The sequence below is a fragment of the Podarcis gaigeae genome, assembly GCF_964106915.1.
Source record: "Podarcis gaigeae genome assembly, chromosome: Z".
Taxonomy (NCBI): Eukaryota; Metazoa; Chordata; class Lepidosauria; order Squamata; family Lacertidae; genus Podarcis; species Podarcis gaigeae.
Window position 1 is genome coordinate 1,196,946 of NC_139691.1, and position 25,222 is coordinate 1,222,167.

Genomic DNA, 25,222 nt, shown 5'->3' on the forward strand with positions numbered 1-25,222 from the left:
AGGATATTCCCAGTTAGCTTGGGCTTTGCAACCATAAAGGAGGAAGTGCTCCTTTTATATACTCAGAACTTTTAGGGTACTTTTTTAGATTAATTATTGCCCTGCGTCATTTGTGCTACCATCGTTAAGACTGCGACTGTCAGCACATTCAATATACACCTCTGTTTTGCAGCTTTAAAAACTTCGTTCGGTGGTAGGAATTAGCATATGTGGCATGTATGCAGGGCCAGTTTTTCCTGAGCAGTGTTTCACAGTGGCATTCTTGAGCAAAAACAATATTCCACTTGTATGCAACTGTTTCTTTAATTAATAGGATTTAATAAAATGGATGTTAAAAGTGTTACGTGGGCCTGATAGTGGTAGGTGGTACTTGATTTGGTAAAGTGGAGTTTGGTTTTGTCAGTTTAGACATGCAAAATGGCTTTGAAAGAATGCTAAAATAGTGTTGAATTTGGCACAGAGCAGACAGGCAGCTGTATTTTCAGTCTGAGGAAGAATGCCTCTGTTTTTCTGGTGGTGTCAAGTATTATGTTTGCTTATTTCAGTACATCTTTTTTTCTTGCTAAACTGAGGGATGTAGCTCAGATAGGGTCACATGAACACATCTGAGGCTTGTCTAAGGACTCATATTTGATGACAAAAATCCTGGAAGCCCATCTTTCTGCTTTTCTGCTTTTAATTCTGCTTTTAATTCTGAACCAGGACAAAGCTTAGTTTGTGTGTGTTCTGAATAATCATTTTGTTCGGTGGAAGCAAATGAGGCAGGCAGAATGCAGACCTCTCTGCCTGTGTCACAATTGAGCTGTGAGACTCTTTGGGGCCTCTGCAGGAAGCACCTCGTGTGGAGAATCTCTGGAGAGTGCTGAACAACTGCTGGGAACAGGCACAATTTAATTTAAAAATTAATTAATTAATTACTATACCACCCTATACTCTGAGGTCTCATGGCAGCTCACAGAACAAACTCAAAATAAAAACCTACAAAATATATAATCAAAATAAAAACAATAATCCCCAACCCCCAATTTTTTAATCGGGCATAGGATGTCAATTAAATCAGCCAAAGCTTGGTTGGTTAAAAAAAGAATGTTTTTGCATGGTGCCTAAAGGTGTATAATGAAGGTGCCAAGCAAACTTCCCTGGGGAGAGCATTCCACAAAACAGGGAGCCACTGCAGAGAAGGCCCCTTCTTGTGTTGCCACCCTCCGGACATCTGATGGAGGAGCCACATGAAAAAAGGCCTCAGAAGAATGATCTCAGGGTCCAGGTTCAAATGGAAAGTGGTACAGTATTGCAATCTTGAGCCGTTTAAGGCTTTAAAGGTCAAAACCAGCACTTCAGATTGGGTCCTTTGAATTCAAAATATTCAAAGTATGTACTCCAGAATAACATCTAGCTGTATTGATGTCCAGCTGTTCCTCAGCCTGCTATGTGTTGTTTTCTCAATCTTCTATGCCAGGCACCTAAAATTTGCCCTTTTCTACCCAAAAAGTCCAAAAGGAGCTCTTCAATATTATTCTCATTAAATTCATTAAATGTCCAAAATAGTTCTTCTCTGTTCCAATACGATGAATTTCTCAAGGATTCCGACAGATCTTAATAGTACTGTATAATAGTCCATATTTGTTTACTTGTTGTGTCTTTATTAATTCTTGCCCAATTCCATATATTCAAGTACTATTTCCGGTTGACCATGCCTCATCTTTAAGAAAAAAGGGGAAACACTTCTTCCACTTCCATTCTTTTTCCAAACCAATCGCCAAAAGCTTAAAGGCTTTTTCTTCTGTGCTCACTTTAGTTTGTACCCAAGGCCCTTTCTCTCTCAGCTCCATCTTTGCCATCTCCGGTTGTCTCTTAATGTCTGTATTCATAAGTCCCTTCATCATCATAGCAACATCCACTGTCCAGACAGCTATATGGATATTGTTGCATTCCTCCAGACAACTATATGGATGTCATTGCATGTTCAGGCAGATATGGGTCGATATCTTTTTCCACAGGTTCTGAGCATTCTTTAATCTGATGTATCTTTGATGTATCAAATCTTTTTTTAATGTTCTATGCATTTCAGCTCTTAACTTCTGTCAGTTGTTCATCTAGTAGTTGGCATATGATACCAACAATCGATGAGGCATTTGGTGTTGTCTTTGCCGTATTGGGTTCTATTAATCTCTCCCTTGGCAGTATCTGGTTCACAAGAAGCTTGTGTCTGCTTCTTTATATATGCAGTTCCTTTCTCAAACATATAAGATTCAGTTTTGTTTTCACAGCCAACACAGTATGCATAAGATGGAGACTTACAGGCAGTATAAAGTGAAGATTTAAAACAGATTCAGAGTCATCTTATACGTTGTATTCTTTCTTAGTCACCAGTGATTAAGATAAGCTTTTTGGTTATTTTTTTAGCCTCTTAATTAGTGTCATTTAGTGCTTTTTTATGTTCTGGGTGCTAATTAACTAGCAGATAGAAAATCCACTTTTTATTTATTTCCAGTCTTAGAAATAGTTAAAAGTAGGTTTTGCCAATCTGGTACCCTAATCTAAGGGCTATTATGTGGTGTGTGGGCCCAGTGAGTGTTCCTTACTCCACCTCCAAAAACTTTTGCCTCTAGTGTGATGAATGTTTTCTTCTGAGCATGTGAGGCTTATCCCTGAACTCCCTTATCTCAAAAGGGAGTTTGGGTAACCAAGATAAATACTTTGGTTATCGTGAATCACCGCATAATTATCTCTGCCAATAGGAGTGTCAGCAATCAATGACTAGTTTGCCTTTTTCCTCCCCAGAAGTCCCCAATGCCCTGCAATCCTGGGAAAGGGCATTTTGGCAACATATTAGCTGATTTGACCAGGAGGCTCTCGCCTAAAAAAATGCTGAATTCATCATTTGTAAGCATCCTCCGTTGCGCTGGAGATCCTTATACCAAGCACCTTTTGAAATCCAAATTTCCTCCCCACAGTGGGCCTGTAGAGGGTGCTAATGTAATGGGAATCACTTGCCATTTTCTGCTGTGATTTGGTTCAGAGTATTGGTGGCAAAAACATAAATTTTCTACTGGAAAATCAATTAAAAGGAGGAGTTTGCTCTCATAAAAATTGAGTGAGCTTTGGTTACCTGCATAGGATGTTACTTAACAATATCCTTGAGGGATTAAGTAATATGGTCTCTCTTAATGGCATTTCCAAGTCAGGTTAGTTTGCCTTTCGGTGAGTGTGCAGACTCACCAGAGTGGGTGATCATGAATTTGCTAATTCTTTTCTTACCGAAATGGGTCCCCTTGCACCATATAGGGATAATGATGCTGGACTGCAACTCCCAGCAGCCGTTGAACACAGCCAAAAATATCTGGAGGACCACAAATTACTCATCCCTTCGATCAAAATTCCCTCCTTCCCCTGCTTGCTTTCCCAAGTGGATTTTGGTTTGGGTGTTCTCTTCCTTGGAATAGTTACAGCCTTTATGGATACACTTCATTGCTGATTTGAATTGAGCAATATTTCCAGTTGCACAGGTTCTACCGAAGGGATCTTGGGCCTTGCAAATGGATCCTGTCCTGCGTTTGGTTTCTATGCAAGTTTTGCTTCAGGAGATGATCACTCCAATGGAGACTGATGGCTGGCATTGTGCAATTGCTTGGAAATATGGAAAGGGGGGCAAATGTCTGATACCCGCTTTGAATTTTCTCCCTAGGAGGAAGAAGCCAAACAGCTTGTGAGAGATGCCATAGCAGCTGGCATATACAATGATCTGGGCTCTGGCAGTAACATTGATCTTTGCGTCCTCAGTAAGAACAAGCTGGACTTTCTCCGTCCTTACGATATGCCCAACAAAAAGGGGAAGAGGTGAGCGTGTCCCTGTTTCAATTGTTTTCACAGACAAGAGAGTTAAACCTTCAGATAACAGGAACAGGCAGATTACAAGTGCAAACACTTGTAATTGAAATGCTACAGGTAATTGTATCCCAATTGTTGAGGCTGCACACTGTTCCAGGTTAGATCATTAAAACGCACTCCTGAAAAATAAATGCACAAGAATTGTTTTGTCTGAAGTAGTTGTCAGCCTAAGAGAAAGTTTGCTCGTTCCAAAAGTGGAGGGAATTCATTTTAATAGGAACAAAGGGCTTTTTCGAGAGACGTGCACAAAGACTCCTGGATAAACTGAGCAGTTATGGAATATGAGGAGAGGCCCTCGTGCACATCAGAAATGGTTAGATAGCAGGGAGCCAAGAGAGTGGAAATACAGGTGGCTCATCATTTATGTGGGAGTTCCATTCCGGGCCCCTGCACACATATGCAAAATTGCATAAAATGGGGAGCACCTGGTGGCTTGTGAGGAGACCAACCCCAGAGCCCAAAGACAACCTTTTCAGGAGGGTTTACTCATGAATGAGCCTGAAGGGCGGCAGCAGGGCTTTGTTGAGTTACTCGGCCTCCCTGCCTGGCAGCTGCAGTTGCCTCTTCCCAGCACCTCAGCTGATTAAGCCATGCCGCCCCCTGGCTTGTGTGTAGAACCTCCCCAGAGCCTTGGGGTGGGTGTCCTTGAGCCAGGATTCAGGCTGCTCCCCATTTCCAGATACCTCTTCTGGGTCCCTGGCACCACACGTGTGTGCAGTCATGCACAAATAGATTGCACATAAATGGGGAATCGCTTATAAATTGACAGTTCTCCGTATGAAAAGAATGTGGGGCTGTAGAAAGTGGAGACCTCCAAGGATCAGTATTGAGACCTGTGCTTTTTAACTTGTTTATAAACTGTCTTTACTTAGGGGGGAGCAGTGAGGTGGCCAAATTTGCTGATGATGCTAAATTGTTCAGGTGTGTTAAAACAATTTGAGACTGTGAAGAGCTCCAAATGACCATCTGCAAACTGAGTAAAAGGGAGGCAAAGGATCAAAGGCAGTTGAGTGTAAATGTAAGGTGATGTATTTTGTGGCATATATATATATATATATATATATATATATATATATATATATATATCACATATACACTCATAGGGTCTGAACTGGCAGTGACTGATCAGGAATGAAACCTTGGGTTTGTAGTGGATAGCTCAGTGAAGATGTTGACTCTGTGTGTGGCAGCTGTGAAAAAGGCAAATTCTGTGCTAGGGATCATTAGGAAAAGAATTTGAAATAAAATGGCCAACATCATTGTGCCATTATACCAATCTATGGTGGAACTGCCTTTGAAATACTACACACAGCTCTGGTCCCCTCACCTTAAAAGGGTAGAGTTGGAAAAGTTGAGAAATGTTCAACTGAAATGATCAAGGTGGAGCAACAGGTTGAAACCTTTGAGACTTTTAAGTTGACAGGAAAGGCAAACAAGGGGTGACCTGATAGACGTTTATAAAATCATGCATGACATAAAGTGGCTCGGGAGGTTTTCTCCCTCACAACAGATCTCCTAGACATGCAGTGAAGCTGAACGTTGGAAGAATCAGGATATATAAAGTACTTCATGTGGAACCTGCTCCCACAGGAGGCAGTGATTCCATTAAGGGAGGTTAAGGCTACCAGGGGCTACTACGCCCGTGTTCTGCCTCCACTGTCAGCAGTGTGCTTTGGAAGACATGTTGCTGGTAATGGCAGGTGGGCAGAGTGTGGTTTTGCTCATGTTCTGCTTATGGGCTTCCTCCATGTATGTGGTTGGCCACTGTGAGAAGAGGATGCTAGACTAGGTGGGCAATTGGCCTGATCCAGGAGGCTGTTCTTAGCTTCTTAAAGTGCAGTTGTCCAGCGCAAATAGTATGGTGTGAAAAGGCAGCAGCTGGGACAGTGACCCTTTAGGGAGACCAGTATTCCCTGTGCATCTGCTTTGTCTTTGCCAAGGACATGGCTGTTTCAAAGTAGGGAAGAGTCAGAACTTTCCATTTTTGTTGACAAGGGAATAGCCACTTTGCTGTGCAGTTTTCCATTCTGTTCCTTGCACCAGGTTATTCTTGAAGTTGCACTAGAGTGTGGGCAATAACAAGAACCGCATCATTTTGCATGGCAGCAGCTATTTGCTTCTTTCAAAGACTAGAAAGGACCATTTGGGAACATACTCCTGACTGACCTTGAAAAAGGATCCTGTCTTTGCAGGAGCCACTTTCCCTGTGCTTGTAACCTTCTGTAAAAAGAAAAGGCTTATTGTAATCAGCTTTCTGGGTCACTGTCCTAATGCAATCCACAACTCCCCGGAAAGGTCACCTAGGGTTTCCACTCATAGCCTCCAACTGGGCTAACTGGCGGCACTGACATTCTCTCTATCCAGGAGAGGTTCTTCAAAAGCCAGAGTGCAAGAGGGATATGGGTTACAAATACAGAATGAGGTGCTCTTGGCAGGGGTTGAAGCTCTAACTTGGCTTTCCGCTCCAAAATGCGAGTCTTCCTTTCCAATAACTTTGTCTTAGAACGTATTCACACGCAGCATTAAACCGTTGTATTTTAATCTATGTGTCCAGATGCCTCCCTCTTGGCCCATGTCTAACTGCCCTGCAGCAGAGGAAATAAGCTGGAGTCTGGCTTGTTGTGACTTGTAACTCTGGGCCTTGTGGTTTTGTTTCCTCTGTGGGTAGTCAGAAGGGGGCGATTAACCTGCTGTGTTCTATTTGGGAAAAGGGCAACTTTACTCAGTACAGCAACTAGATCTAAGTATATATCTCAGTCTCCATCTGCCCCCCTTGTTAGTGGGATTTCTGGCAGACACACATTACCCTCTATAATTGTTTCTCTATTCTCCACCCTCAAACAGGCAAGGGCGATACAGCTGTGAGAGGGGAACTACAGGTGTGCTCTATACGAAGGTTACACCCTTGGATCTTGAAGTGGCAGATGAGACGGTGCAAACAATGGATACATCTTGACTTCCTGGGAACTTCTGGGCAGTGGAAGAGAATTGAGAATTTTCATACATGAATTCTGCATCTGTATGCTGGCATTAATGTTCTGTATGCAGATTTAATAAAAACCAATATGAATTGACCGGTTGACTTGCGTAATAACTGGGGCAGGGAAAAATAATTTTCTAAAATGATTCTTTGCTTCAGTGGGTCAGCCCAGTTGTACATCCAGGCTATTATGTGACCCCAGCCACTTCACAAGTAGAGCAGCAGTCATTCTTAGATGTAAATGTTAACAGATCTTATCCCCTGTGTGCTAATGGTGTATTTATGCTGAAGCTGTCTGGTGACCAACAAGCAATAGCCTAGGATTGTGTGGACTAAAAGCCTGCTTCAATCGATAAATCTGCTGAAGCAAGTTTTAGGTCATGAAAACTTGTATGTAAATTTGTTGGTCTTTAAGGTGTTCAGCAGATTCCTTGGTTTTGAATACAATATCCTTTTATATTGCTTTTTTATTTATTTATTCATTCATTTCCCATATTTTTCATAACTCAAGAGGAATAAATAAAGTGTGGTCACAGCATTTTTTGCTGAACACTTTCATGTACCTTAAGCAGGTATGGCAGAAGCAGGTGGTTACAGATCATTTAGTAAGGCAGCAAAGCAAAAGTAACAGACATAAAGTGGGAATTATTTGACCCTGGAACCCATGTTGCTCTGGATTTTACACCAATCAGCCCCAAGTGGCTTTACCTCACCCAACACCTAAGCTTTTTTGGGGGGATATAGTACAGGTAAATGAGGTGACAAGTATATTTCCAAGGAAGAGGAAGGGCAGAAAGTCGGTATCAAGCTCAGTACGATTCAAACTAACTTTGATAAATGGCTATTATCCTACCTGTTACCCTTGAAACTTACATGTGCAGTATTTAATATGTGAACCAATTACCTAGTCCTTGGTTTAGCGGTCAACCATTTCAGCCTGTAACCATGGGAAATTCTTTCCTCAAGATTGCAAAAATATGTGCTCAGACAATATGCTTTTACACCAGGCACCTTTTTCTTTCTACAAAGAAAACTGTTTATTTTGTAAATCATTTAATCTTATCTAAAAATGCACATTCACAAAAAATTCTTTGGAAATACATGTACTTAAGCGCTAATAGATCTTAAGGAGTAAGTATATGAGACCAGATTTTAGCAGACACACCTGTAACATGGAATTGCCCAACAGACAGAAGTTTCATGTTGCACCCAAGACCAGGTTATATATAAATTCAAATGAAGCCTGCAGGGCCAGGGAGAGACTACCTTGCTTTTAAAGACACCCACCAGCAGCAGCACCTGAGAGTTTGTAAGCAGATGTGCTGCCGCTGTACAATAAAGCTGAAATATTCTGACTTTCCACCAAGATTGATAGGCTGGACTTCCCTGTGGCTTTCCACAGCCAGGATCTTTCACAGCAATTAAACACTAGCCTTATTACCCTTTGTAGATTGTTTCAGAACTGCTTAGTAGTTGGGATTGCCCTTCTCAATTTAAGGCAGACTGAGCTACACAGAAATCCACTGAAAAAGATGCATGTATATTCCATTCTTTATTTCCAGCAAAATAACCTGCTTTGAAAATAGCTCAGAGGCCAGGCCACATTTCAGCCCCTGAAATGTGGACACCCTTCTCTAATTAGCATCCTTCAGTACTGAAGCTGATTGAGCACCATTACTCGGAAAGAAAAGAAAAAAGACAGATGCAAGAGAAAGCTGACTTCCTGAGCAAAACCTTTCTTGGGCCAATGGAAACTGAATTACCAAGTCAATGAAGTAATTTAGCTGATTGAAAGTATGTGTAAATGCAAAGTCTTAATATGTCCTTCAAATCAGCTTGTTTAAAATATTCACATTCTTCAATGAGTCTTCACAGTTAAGAAGTGTGGGTGATCATTTGAGTTAAAATGAATGAATTCTATTTTAACTTACCTTATTGCATGGTCAATGTAATACCCTTTTACATTATGTTTTGAACACTGCTTCAAGGTAGTTGTAGATGGCCAAAGTACCACTGATTTTACAAAGCTTTTTCCCCCCCCCAACCCCATATTCTGCGTGCAGTAACACTGGTCATGTAATATTAGCTATTGAGATTCTCACAAGATCTGTGCCAGCAGCGGCACAGAAAGTGACAAAAAAAGAGAGCTTTGGTTTGAGGCCTGCAGTGGAGGCCTCACTGACTGCAGCCATAGTGACAAATAAAATGCATTGCAAAATATTAATCACAAAGTTTCAATTTCTTTTAAAAAAAATCTTCAAACATGTTCCCTCACCAGACCCTATTATTGCCAGGGAGGGAAGTATAAAAACTCCAGGCTGGATGTTTTTTTTAAAAATATACGAACTAAAAACTGAATTTGCTATTAACCGTTTGCAAAAGAGGCAGAAATAGCAGTTATACAAATTACACAAAATCTACTGTAATTCTTACATTAGTATAAAGTGATTTCACCAAAGGAATTATTTCAATATTTCACATTAGTTAAGATACAAGGGGTGTGTCAAATACACAAATGAGAAACCCTTGCTATAATAACCTAACCTAGATTACACACAACAGTTTTAAGAAAGGATCTTTTAAGAGATCTATATCTGTAACGTGTTATTTTAAAAAGTAACACACTTGCAGCAGCATCTCACAGCCTTCACTTAGAGCGGATCCACTCTGTGAGCGCCCCTGCAAATGGCCAGCAGAAATCATGAAGCGTCTTCCTAGGAAGGCTCAACTCTCCCATGAAAATTGGCGAGGCACCTCTTGGTTTCGTCCGAGACAGAAGGTTCAAGTAAGACTACGCTGGGATGGCTTTTCTGGGAGCATGTCGATCAAGTGCTGGAGGTCCACACATGCATCTGTTTTGCTAGCTGGTGCACATAACCAATGTCAGGTCTCTGGTCAGGATCCGGGTATATGCACATGCTGACCAGCTCTCGCAACTGCAAGGGGGAAAACAAGAGGACCATGAGACACACCCTGCCGCCCATCGCCATGCGCACCTGCCTGGTGATGCAAGAGGGGCCCGTTCCCATTTGAAGGCACCCAAAGCCTTCCACTGCCAGCCTATGAATAAAGTATTCTACCACCCTTGAGTTCTAGAGTAGAACTTGGTCAGCTCCATGGATTTTAAGACAGTTTGAAGACAAAACATGCATGCACACGCACTCACAGATGCTCATGTTAGAGAGTAGCACACTTGACTGGGGATACCAACATTTTAGATGCAGGTTTCAAAATTCCCACACTCACTGTTCAATACTCATTAGTACAACCCCACCTCCCTTTCCCTCTCTAATGGGCCTGGGCATACCATCAGAAAATGGCTCAGGCATTCAGGTTTTGCAGTAGTTGACAATATTGGGAAGTATCCAATGCAAGAAGTATATATCTACAGAGGGAGGTCAATGTGAAAGCCCTCATTAGCAAGAATTGCCATTCTGTTAATATTCTGTGTTTGGTGGTGAAGAGAATGACATGTTGAGGTTCTGGCTCGAGAGGAAGCCGAGCCAGGACCTAATGAATATTTAGCTAACCTTCCTGTATGTACAACTGGAATAGCTGGGTATATGCCAAACTCAGAGCAGCAGCACCCCCCCCCCGATGTTGATGGAATCCCAACCAACCAACAATGCCAATGGCCAGGGATGGTGACAACTGTAGACTTAGAAGGCACCAGGCAGTGAAACCCACCTGAAGGTGAGAATGAATTACCATGCAGAAGGAATTATTCAGGAGGGTGAAGAAGCCTAATGGAATCTCACATAGACATCTCACTTACATACCAGAGGACAGGGTAGATGGAGAAGTCTACAGATAATCTCACTGAGCCAGTCCCTGGCGGTGGAGGCTGTGTAGAGCACAGGAGAAGGAATCGCTCTTGCAGGCGCTCCTCCCTATATCAAAGCTTTTTGCTTGTTAGCTTAAAGCCAGGCTATGCTGGCTGGGACTGATGAGAGTTGCAGTTCAAGACATCTGGAGGGCACCAAGTTGGCAAAGGCTGAATCAGACTGGATAGCCTGACAGCGACCCTCTTAACACTGCTGTATAATACAGCAAGTGTAGAAAACAGCTCCAGTTCCCACCCCTTTTCACTTTGCATTTGAAAGATGAGCTTTTAATTGCACAGCCCCTGAAAGCAGATTAGACACCCTATGGCTGAGAGGGAGAGGGAGAAAGAAAAGGAGGGAGAGGGAGAGGGAGAGAGAGAGAGAGAGAGAGAGAGCCTTGAGCCTCTGATCTTCTATTGCCAGTAGCAATAGAATCAGTTATTTTAATGGTAATTAAAAGCCTGACCATCCCACAATCAGGTCTCGTGCATCTGGCAGAGATCCTCGCAGGAGTAAAAAAAAAAAGCGGTTTCCAGGCAGCAAGAGGGTCAATTGAAGATGGTTTCTGATGGTTGCAGATCACCTTCTGTACTTTTGTCAAATGCAAACCAGTCATGAGTGTTTCTACACTACTGGAAGAGAATAACCAAGCCCACCCCTCCACCCTGTCCGCATGTCCTCAGAGGAAGCCATTCTTGTAACTAGGAAGGGAGACACTGCTGGACCCGGAAGGCGTTTTGTCAGGAATTAAGGAGCCACTCCAGACAGGGCTGCTTTGTCTTGTTCTGCTCTGCTCATCCAATGTCTCTCCTGAAAGGGAGGCCACCTGCATCACTGCCCCTCGCAAAGACAATAACCTATAGCCACCGCCAAATATCACTTCCCAGTCTCCTCTGCCTCTTCTTCAGCAAGGCACCACAACTTCACATCACAGACTCCCCCCCATGAAGCATTTTCCTGACCCACACAGAATGAATCATTATGGAGTGCCAACTCAATACTCCAGAGACTAAATGTTTACTGACATGGCTAGGAATGTGTGTGGGGTGTGTGTGTGTGTGTGTGTACTGGTGCAGTTTCACACAACGGCAATTCACCCAGTGTGCTGGCCTGTTGCATGCAAATGCACCATCTGGAACGGAGTTCTCTGGGACCTGCCACTTTTATTTGAGCTCTCAACCATCCTCCTCACGCTGAATTGTATCACTAGACTGCACACTCTCTTTAGCACTGCCAGAGGGAGGCAAACCGACAGTAATTGGAAAGACAGGAAACACATCTGTCAACTTGCACTAATTCCTGCTGCCAGAAGGCAGATTCCAAGAAGCTGGAGCAGCAGCAAGGCAAAGGGAAAGACAATGAACCTGGCTGGGCCACAGGAGTGGTCTGCAAGAAGGAATCGTGCTCAAGCAGCCAGAAAGTTGCCAGGAGGGGCCGGCATGGCTGCATCAACACTCCTGCGCATCAGGAAGGGGAGAGGAAATGCAGGCATTTGTCCAAAGTGGGACAAGCAGCGGCCAGGGCCATTTAGCATAAGCCTTCCAGTGTGGAAAGGGATGTGCATGACCAGTTTCCTCAGAGAAGCAGCCAAGGAGCTGCATATGGCAGCCGGGGCGGAAACTCTGTGCCAAAAAATGCCACAGCCTACAACTTGGACACCATACAAGACCTGGGCTAACGTGCATATTGATGTTCCTTCTATTCTGAAGAGGAGGACACAGCACTGGAACCGCCTCTCCTTGCCTACTGGAAACTCTGCCCTTCCAGCTAAGCAATGCTCCGGACTTAGCAGCCAAGAGAAGCGGTGCAAGGAAAGGCAAATTTTGCAACAAGCTGATTGGAATGCTCAAGACTGCCTGCTCCTGGTGCAAAGGCTGCCACAACTCACCCCCCCCCCCACGCCTCCACATCAAACTCTCAGCAACTTACACACAAGATCCCAGTGCCTTTATGGTGATCTGCTTTTTACACACTGAATTCAGAGAAAAAAACTTGCTGGAATACTGGTCACCTTGCTCCCCTTAAGTTGTGTGTGTGTGTGTTAAATTCAGAGCTTGTTCCTTGTGCCCCTTCTCTGGCATTTATGCCCACCCCAATTTCCATTACCAAACAAGCAGGTTCACATTTCCTTAAAATCAAGACTACAGAAGCTACTGGTGTGCGGGAGGCAGCAGACTTCTGAAAGAGCACTTGGGTCTTTCATCTGCCCTGATCTCATCACTTGCTTTCCAACTCCAAAGGGTTAATATATTTGTTTAAAAGCTGCAGAGGCGCACTTGTGCTGGCAGCACAATCACCTATCGGACTACAGAATGTATGGTGAATATGTGTGTGGCAATGCACTGCTGCTGTTGTGGTGAGATGAAACAACAGAGAAGCTTCCCATCCTCCTTGCACTGCAATATAAAGGCCTGTGGATTTTTTACCTCCTACTGGACACTTCAAGTACTTGGGCTGCATAAAACGTAGTAATTTCTAATGTGGCTATTGCAGGAAAGCGATTTTTTTCGATGTGTGGGTGCCAATACAGCTCCTTGCCAAGGGTGCAAGGGACCCTAGGTATGCATCTGGAAAATTGGCAGGAAGGAACACTGTCGACCACCCTCTCCCACCAGGTGCTCCTTCCATTCGTTCTTAAACACTGGATTTCACAAATGATGAAGCTCAAAACTTATGCTGAGATCCCCTGAGGGCTGTACTTGGTCCAGCATTTGACAGGCCAGTTTTCAGCAGATGCCATGGGGCACCTTGCAGCACATTTGGGCCCAGTCACACGATGCTGTGCACTGGAGAAGGAAAACCAAGCTTTAGGCATCACGGTGCCGCCCATCCTGCTGCCTCAGCACTGCTCTGCTTTCCCTGAGCATCACACTTGCTGCTTTATGGTACGTGATTAGAAAAAGTTTCTGAATATGCAGCTGTGTAAGCAGGAAGGCATTTCTCCCTTCTGAAAAGGCTTTGAGGATGTGCCAAGGCAGTTGCCTGAAGATGCTCCACTCTTGAGCTCCCTGCCATGTGTGTGTGTGTGTGTGTGTGTGTGTGCGTGTTCCTTCCATTCAGGGCCCAAGAGAGCGTACAGCTGAAGCTACTCACCTTGTCAGAATAATGTTCGGTTGGAAGAGGGGGGTAATCACACTGCTCTATCTTTTGGCAGAGCGAAAACAGGTTCATTTTATCGCCATAGAAGGGACTCTGGAGAGCTGCCATCTAAAAAGAAAATATTGGAAAATAAATAATACAGGAGAAATGTTCAGGGAGGACCAACTGAATTTCGCACGGGTCTGCTGCTTGGCAGTTGTGCCCAAGTTGGTTGTGACCATTTCCACAAGTACAACTTGGAAACTTGCCAATAAACGGGTGGCTCTTCCAGGCGGTTCTAAGGACTAAACCATTGCAAATGAACTTCTTGAGGTGTCCTTGGCTACTCCCCAGCATTGCATTGGGATGGGCCATTGCATCCTGGTGGGGGAGCTCATGCTCAACCAGATGCCATCAACCTCCAGCAGCTGTCCCCTCTTCAGAGAGCTGGATCTGCAGCCACTCTGTAAGTATCTCTGAGCCACAGGTTTGGCCTGAGAAGAGCAAGTGCAAACTTTTCTGCCAATGGTAAAGACTCATGCTTCATGCTGATGGAAACATTTTGTGTTTGCTTCATTCAAAGGGCAAATTATAACCTTGTTTACTGTACAGAGAGATCCAACTTCTTACATAACAGCCCTGTCACTTTTTTGGTCCATTTGGTTGCAGAAGAGACACTTGCCTTGCACACGGGAAACATTTTATGCAGGCTTTGCAGAAATGTGAGGCAGCATTGCAAGTGTCTGCTGGACAGCCAATCGCGCAGCCCTTATACATTCAAAGCAATTTATAACTTCAGAGATGGCAGAGGATAATCCAGCTGGATATTTTGTTAACTCACCCTCAGCGGCTTAAAAAAATTCTGCGGTTGCTTCTTTCTTTCACAAACCCAACCACTAAAAAGAAGCAGTGTGACTGACTGTAAAACACGCAGAAGACTCAAGCAACAAGGCTAATGGCATGAAAGGGCCTTTCAAAGCAAACAAACAAGCAAGCAAGCAAGCAAGCAAGCAAGCAAGCAAGCAAGCAAACAATGGGTTGCATCCAACTAAGCCCTACTCAAGAGTCAACCCATTGGAATTAATGAATCCAAGTTAACCATGCTCATCAACTTCAATAGGTCAACTCTGAGTAGGACTAGCATTACATACAGCTCCATGTCTCTTCAGTCAAATCCTGCTTCCTATTTGAAACTCTTTCCCAACCCAAAGAAATATGTAAATTCTAGAAGTTGACCTGAACTTCAGCAGGACAGAAAAGCAGCTCCGCCGTTTGCTCAACTTCACGAAAGTACAAAAGCAGCAATAAGATGCCCCCGTGCACCCCAGATACCTTTTCTTCTTCAGGCATGGGAGCAAACACACACACACACACACACACACACACACACACACACACACACAACGTGCCCCCAACAACACGCTCAGCAGAAGCATAAGGCCAGCCCCCCTCGCCTCCATCTCCAGGAAAAGAGCCAAAGACACACACACCCCTCTCCCCATTTACATCCGGCTCTAATAAGGTTGGTCTTCAAAGCGAGTGCCGCCAGCGAGTGGCACAGAGGCTCGGCAAGCGAGAGCGGCGTACCCTCAGCATGCGGCCCCCACGGAGCCCCAGCTGCTTATTAATCCATAATGCTATTCAAGGGCTCCCTGTCACTCTCGCTGTCACAAGCTGCCCCTCCACAATGAAATAATCCTCCTCCTAATGAAGCACTATTGGATAATTGTGGATATTATCTACTCCGGTTAGAAGATCTTTTAAAGACCATTTTGCCGCAAGCTGCGGCAGATCGGCAAAGCCACTGTTCTTTTTATTTGTGTTTGCGGAGCCTCAGCTCTAAGCCACTATTTTAATAGGGAGGGTCTATTTGAAAAGTGTTAAGTCTTTTGCTCATTATCATGCACAGGGGGTAGCGACCTAAAGAAATCTGCCTCTTGGCAGGCAATCAGCAATCTCCCAGCAAAGGTGGTTGCTGTTGTTGTTGTGGTGGTGGTGGTTGTTTTTAATGCAGTGAGGAGGAGGAGGGGGGGGGGAGAAGTTACTCCAAGGCACTTCTCACCCATTTATTACTTTTATAAACAATACTGATAGAGAACACAGACAAATTACCATTATCCATTTGGGCAGTTTAGAAATTTGGCAGTGAGGCAGAGGTCCCTTGATTTATCCATTAAGAAAAGGTGCCCAAATCAAACTGGATTTCCGTGATATTAAAACTTTGTTTCCTCAACAGCACAGCTTTAATCACGGGCCTCAATTCTGCTTCATACACCCTTCCATGTGTGTGGGGGGGGGGAGGCACCCACCCCAGGGATGTGTTGGGAATGGGGAGTCAGCCATTGACGCCACTGAGACCCACTGAACACAGGCAGCTCTCCAACCCCTCCAGCGCAGGGTGGCTATTCAAGACTCCTTTGCTCACACAGGGGCCTGCACCAAATCCCCAGATCGTATCCTGAGAGATGGCTGCCTTGCCAAATCTGAAAACACAACGGCAAGACTCCCAGCAGTGCTAGCCAGAGCCCTGTTCCCCCATTCTTGTCATCTACGGACAAGGGCAGCCTATCTGAGGCACTGAGCAAGAGGCCCCCTCATTCCTGTGACTGGAGTGGCCAAGGTGGCTGGCTGAGGTCTGTGGCTTAGATGCATTTGAAGGCTTCGTTTTGACATCTGGATTAGAACAATTGCAGTGGAATGGCTGGATCCCCGTTTCAAACTGACCACCATGCTCTACGACTGGTCTAAGAAAATAAAAATTGCTCCCTGTGTTTAAATTGATTATCTTGTTAGAACTGCTAAAGCCATTGCTTGCAGCTATTTACAGGAGAGGGAGAACTTATTTTTATCCCTTGCAAGTTATCTTGATGACAGATTCCCAGGAGATGGTGAAGCCTTCCCACTATTTTGATAAGATTTAATATAAATCAATGTGAGATTGTAAATGTCAAGTTTAAGTGGCATTATCTGGCTTCACACACACACACACACACACACACACACACACACACACAAACACACACACACACACCCCAGCCCAAATAATGTTAAAGTGAATTCCAACTGGCATGCGTGCCTCTAGGCTACTTGGAGACAAATTTCCCCCAGTTTATCTGCACAACATAATCAAAACCAAAAAGCACAGAGAAAGCTTCTTCCACCCACCCACCGCTGCTTTCCCTATTTTTAACAATGCAAGAGCAGAGCAGGAGGATGAGAACAGAGTATTGACACTGACATCTTTGGTGGCCTCCACCGCCACTAAGCATTGGGCAGCATGGGGCTTGTTCAGGGCTGGCCACATTTGCGAAGATGCTTCCTTGGAACAATATCTGCAGATACGCTTATCTCCGCTGAACTGAAACTTCAAGATTACAGCTGGAAGTGCCATGGCTGGCTTAGAACTGACTTGGGCCTGAGTCACGGAAAAGCAGGCAATTATGAATTAATATACTAATATATAGACACAGAAATAAGGAACACTCTTCCTGGTTGCTGACCTAAATGTGATCAAGGCCTGACTAGAGAGCCTGACTTAATTACAAGCTGCCACCATTTATGGAAGGTGACAAATGTGGGGAAAGACAAAACACGCTCTGAGGGAGCCAACCCTCTTCTCATGCTGTTTCTGAGACAAACATAATTGCTGGAAGGTCCTTTTCAGGCACACCAAGGATAGGGCCACCTGGGGGAGAGCAGTGTCACCTGTGACCGTGGCTTTCCCAGAAGAGTGAACCACAAAGGTTGCAGTTCCACTGGTGGGAATGGCAGAGACCGGCTGTGGGGGTTCTTCCTTTCAGAGTTAACAATACTGGGGAAGGCGGATAATTTTAGAGACTGTCACACTGCTGTACTTTCCGCACTAGAAGACACTCAAGCAACCGTAGACACAAAAACACACTCCCACCTAGTGCTATAGTTCTAACAACTGCGAACGATGGCAGTTCGGAGAGGAAAGCATTTTCATTTCATATTGCCCATCCTAATGAGCAGGACACAGTGGGCTGAGTGAGCCTGTTTGGGCTCACAGAAACCACCACCCTGTATTTATTTCATTCAAGAACTGCTCAGGGTGGCTCACAACAAATTTGAAAGCCACAAAATACCAAAAGAATAAAGTAAAAAGCAATTCAATAAGGCAGGAGACAAAAGTAATATATAGTCAAAACTCATCTTCCAAGGAGTCATACCTGCTTCTTTGTCAGTAACACTCAGCTTGAGGACTGCTGTCCTCCCCCTGCAAGCCTAATCACCAAGGCAAGGTGGTTTGAGCATATTGCCTCCACCCATCTGGGCCCAACTGCACTGGCGGACAGTTATTTTCTGGGCCCAATTCAAAGTGCCTGCCTAGAACTACAAAGCCTTAAACGGCTCAGGACTGCAGTATGAACCAACCTGGATCTTGTGATCATAATCTGAGGCCCTTCCTCGTGTGCCCCCTCCATGAAAGGTCCTTTCTCATGCGGCCAAGACTGGCAACACGAGAAGGGAACCATTTGAAGGAATATCCCCGTTTTGTGGAATACTGTATATACTCGAGTTTAATGCCGACTTTTCCAGCACATTTTTATGCTGAAAAAGCCCCCCTTGGCTTATACTCTAGTGAGGGTTCCTGTCGGTGGCTGTTTGGGCTGCTCCTTCTTCCTCCGCCGCCGCCGCCACCAGCCTCCTCCTCTCGGCAGCACTCTAGGTAGGCAGAGAGAGAAGCCCCGCTATGCCGTGTGTGCATGCACACACGCACTCCGGCCCACCAGGAGGTTTGTGGTGTGGTGAACTGGCTTATACTCGAGTCAATAAGTTTCCCCAGTTTTTTGTGGTAAAATTAGGTGCTTCAGCTTATATTCAGGTTGGCTTATGCTCGAGTATATACTGTACTCTCCCTGGGAGGCTTCCCTGGTACCATCATTACTTATCTTTAGGCACCAGATAAAAACATTCCTCTTCTCCCAAGCCTTTGTTTAAACAAACTATGGCCTTTTAAACTGTGGGGGTTTTTTATTGATTTGTTTGTTAATACATTACATGTTTTTGTGCTTTTATACTTTAAACTGCCCTGTGATCCTTTTACAAAGAGCGGTACAGTGGCACCTCAGGTTAAGTACAGTGGTGCCTCGCAAGACGAAATTAATTCGTTCCGCAAGTCTTTTCGTCTTGCGAGTTTTTCGTCTTGCGAAGCACGGTTTCCCATAGGAATGCATTGAAAATCAATCAATGCGTTCCTATGGAAACCGCCTTCAGACCAGGTCCGGGGACACTCTGTCCCCTGACCTCTTCTGAAGGCCGGCGGGGGGCGAAAGTCTTTGCTTCTCCCCCCCCCCGCCTGCCTTCCCGGGACAATTTAAAAGCCCCCGGGAAGGCAGGCAGGGGGGACAAAGACTTTTGCCCCCCGCCAGCCTTCAGAAGAGGTCCTGGACCTCTTCTGAAGGCCGGCGGGGGGCAAAAGTCTTTGCTCCCCCCGCCTGCCTTCAAAAGCCATCCGGGATAGCGGGAAGCGCTTCCCTGCTATCCGGGACTGCTTTTAAAATGCTGGTGGTGGGGAGCAAAGCCTTTCGCCCCCCACAGGCCTTCCTGGACCTCTTCTGAAGGCCGGAGGGGGGGGGAAAGGCTTTGCTCCCCACCGCTAGCATTTAAAAGAGGTCCCCGGAGATTTCCCTATGGGCTTTCTTCTTGCAAAGCAAGCCCATAGGGAAATTCGTTTTGCGAAGCGCCTCCAAAACGGAAAACCCTTTCGTCTAGCGGGTTTTTCGTCTTGCGAGGCGTTTGTCTTGCGGGGCACCACTGTACTTAATTCGTTCTGGAGGTCCGTTCTTAACTTGAAACTGTTCTTAACCTGAAGCACCACTTTAGCTAACGGGGCCTCATCCTGAAGCAAAGTTCTTAACCTGAGCTACTATTTCTGGGTTAGCGGAGTCTGTGACCTGAAGCGTCTGTAACCTGAGGTACCACTGTATATAAATTTAAGAAACGAACAAACATACAAACAAACAAACAATTTCAGTCGGAGAACCAACCTCAGTAAGTCCTGCTGCTGTTTGCTTGGCAGCAATCAATGCCAAGGCTCGTTCCTGGCCAAAGGCCCCCTCTCTCTCAACAGCAAAATTCCTCTCTCAACAGCAAAATTCCTTCTGCTTGCTATGGTGGCCCAGAAGCCCTTCCTGACCTGGGCTGGGGTGATCCATGCAGGTGTGGACCAGGAGATCCCTGGGGTTTCATAATTCCCAGGCCAATGTCTGCTAAGACGAACTGCAGGGTCCGCTCCTCAGAAGCAAGCGGTGTGTCTCCTTGGGGGGCATAAAAAAGGAAGCAGAGGCTCCCTTGAGGAACGCCCCCCCCCCCCCCGTGCACCAGGGAGTCTGCTTGAGGGCTCACTCTGGACACATCAGGAGCAACTGGATGGCTTACCTTGATTAGGTCTGTTTTAAGGGAAATCCCTCCCATCACCCACGACTTCAAAGTCAGTGGCAGCAGAGCTCTTGCAAGAGGAGCAGAGGGCTGTTACGAGTCACGCTGTGCTGCTCTCTCAAAGGCTACTCAATCCCTACCACGGCATCTCATTGATTTCATTTATTGACTTCTCCACACCGATATTTCTCTCTCCCTCTTGATGGACCCTGCATGGTGCTTTTGCACACTGCCAACAAATTAATCAGCACCTATTGAGCTGCTGGATGACTCAGACCTGAAACCCCAACAACAGCACACTGCCTGGTCCAACAAGCATCTCATTACACCTTGTGAGCCAAGCGCCCCCCCCCCAAGGAACAGCACTATCCCCACGGCTCTTATCTGACTTAGGACGGCCTCCTGCACCCAATATTTTTGAGATTCTTCAGCTCAAAACCCAGCAAGGAAGACTGTCTTCTGGGGAAATGGGTCTTCTTAGGTCTCTCTCATCTGCCCTTGGACCTCAAAGCAGTCAGCAGCACCTGAGTTTCTAACGGAGACTGTTTCCCCTCCTCTCCAGGTTGTTGTTGTTTTAAAGGCAAAACTATTGCAATTCATTCTGTCATTGGCTGATGCCAATACAAACACAACACAACACAACGCAAGGACCACTGGAACTCTACTTTCCAAAGTAATACCCTACAGGCTACCCTGACCATGATCTGCAGGCAGGCAGACCCCGGGGTTCCCAAGCAGCTTGCTCTTCCAGGGCTCTTGGCACCAAGTCTCTCACTGAGTTTTAAAAGCAGCTCACTTTGATGCACAGGAAGCTTCAGAAGAGCACCCAAGAGGCAACCCCCTGGGATGTTCCTCTGCCCTTGCCATCAATGCTCAAGTTCAGGGTCAGACATGCACTTTCAACACCACCGGTTGCTTGAGCATTGCAGCTCTCAGACCACATCACAAATCATACATAACTTCCTTCAAAACTTCCATGGTACTCACGTTGATAATTATTGTTTAAAACAAATTACACTTTTATACCAGCGGCACAGTTGCAACAGGGTATTTTGAGAACAGCCCAGGACTAAGTAATATACTAAGTATGGATGGAGCATGAATCCTGTGTGACCAACCCAAAGATGCAAGCAGTTTAAGTTTCTGAAGCTCACTATCACACAAACTAAACAGCATGAATTTAAACTCTGTGTCAGAACCAAATTTTTGGGCAATGTAATTAATGATTTGCAAAACAGGAATCTGACTTTGTCCTTGATTCTTGCCTTCTTTGGTCAAGATCCAGCAATCCTATGGACTCCTCAAAATTTGGCATTTCCCCAGGTCTGTACTCATCCAACAGTCTACTCGTGATTCAGAATGGAAGGCAAGTTTTATTCTCTGAACTATTCATTTGCCACTTATTTCCATTTTTCCACACTGTGCATAAACATGAAAGTGATACTTACCTCATACAATAAGCAGCCCAAGGACCAGATGTCCGATTTAAAATTATAGCCATTTTCATGTATCCTTTCTGGGGACATATAGTAGGGTGTTCCCACTGCAAGAGACAAACCCAGAAAGAGAGATCACTCTCTGAAGAGAGAGCACCATTTGTGCGATGATCTGTAAGCAAACTAACGGACCAGAAGCTGTGGGAGCAACAGGATACTTGACATTAAAGAAATTAAAGACTAGGAAATGAAAACATGGATATATTAAGAAAAACAGATGGAAGACTCCATCTCAAAACCAAAGGTCACGTTTTCCTACTGACCACATTCAGCAACACAACTGCTAAAAGTTAACAGCCTCAATTTGCCATTAAATAGAAGATCTCTCTGCCAGACTGTTGAGGACAAAAGCAGAGATTAAAATGGCTTCTCCACTCCTCATTAATCCAAAGCCAAAGGTGACAATGGGTTCAGTGATTTGGCCCCCCAAAAATTTGTTCCAGATCTGCCCATTGTCCATCTGTAGTATGAATAGCATTGGAATCGCATGTTGAACCAAAGGTCAAATGCTCTGGAAGGCCTGCAAATGCCATCTTCCTAGTTAAGATAACCCCAAACTAATTAGTAATTGTTGCAAGAATGAGCTCATGTATGTTTTATATTCACTTGGTTTGATATATGTTAATTGGCTAGCTTTGATGCTATGCTTACCTGTCAGCCTTGGGATGCTGGGCTCTAGGGCCGGAGCGGGGAGAATCAGGTGTAATAAGGGGTTCTGGGCAAAATGATGTATGAATGGTTGCTTGGGTGTGGACACACATCTGTAAAGGCAGTGAGGCCCTGCGCATGGTGGTGTAAGCTTACACCTTTCTTTATAAAGCAACAGAACTGGCCATTTTGGTCTTTTTGAAATCCTCCTTTGGTGTCCCTGCACCAAACCACTCACTCCTGCCATTCTTGGGAGCCTGCAGTTCAGAACAATTAAGGACTGACACAGCAGGGAGCAGTTCAAAGTTTAAGCCCATTAAAGAGGGGACATTACCACTGCTTCAGGCAAAGCATGATAGCCTCAGTTAGCCCCACCTCTTATAACATAGGCAGTCAGATGCAGTAAAAACTCTCAAGGATTTGACAAGTGCAGTGCAGCAAGACATTTGATGCTGGAAACACAGGAGATACCAGATCAGTGTGAGCTCCAAGACCACCAAAACCCAGCCTGGAGTACAGAGGAGAAATATACCAAGCTAAGCTTGCTGGCTCCTCTGGACAGCTGGAATATACTAAAGTAATAGAGGAACAAGGGCTTTCTCCTCCAGCTGCCTGCTACTGGGCTTTTGCCTTTCACAGCAGCTAGGAACCAATTATCAATATCCTAGTCTCAGTACAAAGTTGTGTGATTTCAAGGAGCATCTCTTCTGGTTGGGAATTGGGTCAACAAAGAGGGAGGCTCATTCCTTATGAAGAGCAGCCTTTAGGAAAAGAAAAAGCCACACTGTTTAACATGCCTGCCTCCATTTCTCCCTCCTGTGCCCACACCAGCATTTCAAGTGAGATAAAATACTCACTCGAGGTCTACTTCATCTGAGCCCTTGACCCAGGTCTGCTCTGACTGTGCAGTGGCGCAGAAGCCGGATTTTGGGTGTGTGTGTGTGCTCATTAGCTAGCACCTCTTTTAATGAACTACACAGGGAGACACATGTCAGGACATTAGAATACTAAGAGGAGGCAAAGGCTGGGTGCTGGCTTTTGAAATCCTTGTCTGGCTAGGTTCTTAACTGCACACTTCAGGAAAGGGAAGCATATAATCAATCCAGTGTATCTGAAGAAGTGTGCATGCACACGAAAGCTCATACCAAGAACTAACTTAGTTGGTCTTTAAGGTGCTACTGGAAGGAATTTTTTTGTTTTTCATATAATCAATGACTATTTTCCTGTCTCCTTCCAAAATGCATTATATTAGATCATTTAATCATGCTCTAATCATTGCTCTCCATGTGTTGTTGGACGTCAACTCCCATCAGGTTCAGTAAGCATACTCAATAGGCAGGTATGATGGGTGTGCAGCAACATCTAGGGGGCCACAGGTCCCCCCTCCCAACCTGAAAAGTTAAAGTCAACTGCTGCAGTAGAAATGGATTATCTGAGGCCTCTCCAGAAGGCAACACCCAAGGTCTCTTCTGAACCTGGATACGCAGCATGACTAATACTGAACATTCCCAATGGCTCCAAAATACTAAGCATTAACTGTGTATGTAGCACTTTTTCTTATTGTGCTGATCTTATAGTCATCCTCTTATTCATATCCACAAAAATTCTTAAGAGGCTGAGAATGATCTGCTTAACACCACCCACAGGCAGTGAAGAAGACCCTTGATTCCTGGCCTCCTCGATGGAGGTTTACAGCTCTATCCGTAAAACCTACTTCTCACTTTCCTGTCCCCTCCTATTTTCAAGCCCTACTAGGTATATTTTTCTGTACTGAAATTAAAGCAGCCTTGGCCCAGCAGGACTCTCACATTCATGGGAGTGCTTAATTTTGAAGGAGAGGATGGAGATGGGCCCACTAAACACCAGATTCTGTTATCCAGAAGACGCACATTCTATAACCCTTTCCTGCGGTATCCTTAGTGAAGTAGCTCTGCACACGCTCAAAGGCACTGAGCCCTGAGTGAACCTGTGCACAACAGTGGGAGTGAGAAAATGTGTGTGAGGAAACACACACACCTACCCAAACCTTGGGGAGTCCAGAGCACTCTGGGGGCAAAGGCAGAGCCTCTGGCATTCATGAAATCAGAACACAAATCTTGGGTCACCACAGAGTCCTTTTGAGGAGACTTGGAAAGTTGCTGCTTTGCATTCTGCAGTTGTGCAATCCTTTGTTCAATATAAAATTGTCATTGCAAATAATGCCTGAAAACGACATTCAATCAAAGCAGAACGACAGTGTTTATGTTACGGGTGAGTGCGCCATATTCCTAATTTGATTTCTGCACATTAAACTGTACTATTACGGGAAGTAGGTCTGTGGAACAGCCTGTTTGTCACCCTGGCCTGCTGAGGCTACCCTGGGCATCTGCCTATCGGGGTGATGGTGGTGCTGTCAGCAAAGAAATGAACAGGCAGATCTCTGAGCTTCAAAAGAAGGAGAAGGGAAAATGTATTATTTTTTAAATAAATGCCAAGATAAAAGACTGACAAGCCCAATTGTCTTCCTGCCCTGTCCAGCATTAAGTGGGGATCTCTTGTAATGAGCATCTTCCAGGAAAGTGCACAAGACTTCCGATTTAATCAGCCAGGACTCAGCAACGCATCACATCAGCCAATTTGACAAGAGGAGGCTAATCAGAGGCTATTAACCAGAAAGTTTCCATGGCAGAGAAGACAAGAATCCTGGGGGTGGAAGAACAGCCTTTGGAACGAGAAGACTTGGGATGAAGACCTGGGAGCCACTTGTCAGATTTCATGTATGGGTTCTTTTGAGGGACAGGTGGCTACTCTGGGCTGGGCTGCTGAATGCACCTTTTATGGGTTATGTCATGTATGCAGGGCTGGTGTGCAATCAGAACTTTACCATCAATCCTCCCAGGCTGAGAGGGGAAACTTCACAGGAA

General features: G+C 45.0%; 2 protein-coding genes across 5 annotated transcripts in view; one reads left to right on the forward strand and one right to left on the reverse strand.

Annotated features, from left to right (window-relative positions):
- PSMB7 (proteasome 20S subunit beta 7) overlaps positions 1-6,965 on the forward strand; it is a 29,526-nt gene extending 22,561 nt beyond the window's left edge. Inside the window, exons 7-8 of one of the 2 annotated variants that reach the window (XR_014560097.1) lie at positions 3,689-4,396; positions 4,813-6,965. Coding sequence is in view for 1 of the 2 variants with exons in the window: in XM_083721893.1 (XP_083578019.1) it covers positions 3,689-3,840; positions 6,736-6,847 (264 nt within the window). In the remaining variant the exon portion in view is untranslated. The remainder of the gene's footprint in view (positions 1-3,688; positions 4,397-4,812) is intronic. The other variant, XM_083721893.1, reaches the window with a different exon arrangement.
- A 918-nt stretch (positions 6,966-7,883) lies between these two features.
- Positions 7,884-25,222, reverse strand: part of NEK6 (NIMA related kinase 6) — a 92,449-nt gene continuing 75,110 nt past the window's right edge. For all 3 annotated transcript variants that reach the window (XM_083721871.1, XM_083721872.1, XM_083721873.1), the window contains 3 exons: positions 21,624-21,718; positions 13,789-13,902; positions 7,884-9,807 (listed from right to left, as the gene is read on the reverse strand). In XM_083721871.1, coding sequence (XP_083577997.1) covers positions 9,697-9,807; positions 13,789-13,902; positions 21,624-21,718 — 320 coding nt within the window. In that variant the 3' untranslated portion in view covers positions 7,884-9,696. The remainder of the gene's footprint in view (positions 9,808-13,788; positions 13,903-21,623; positions 21,719-25,222) is intronic.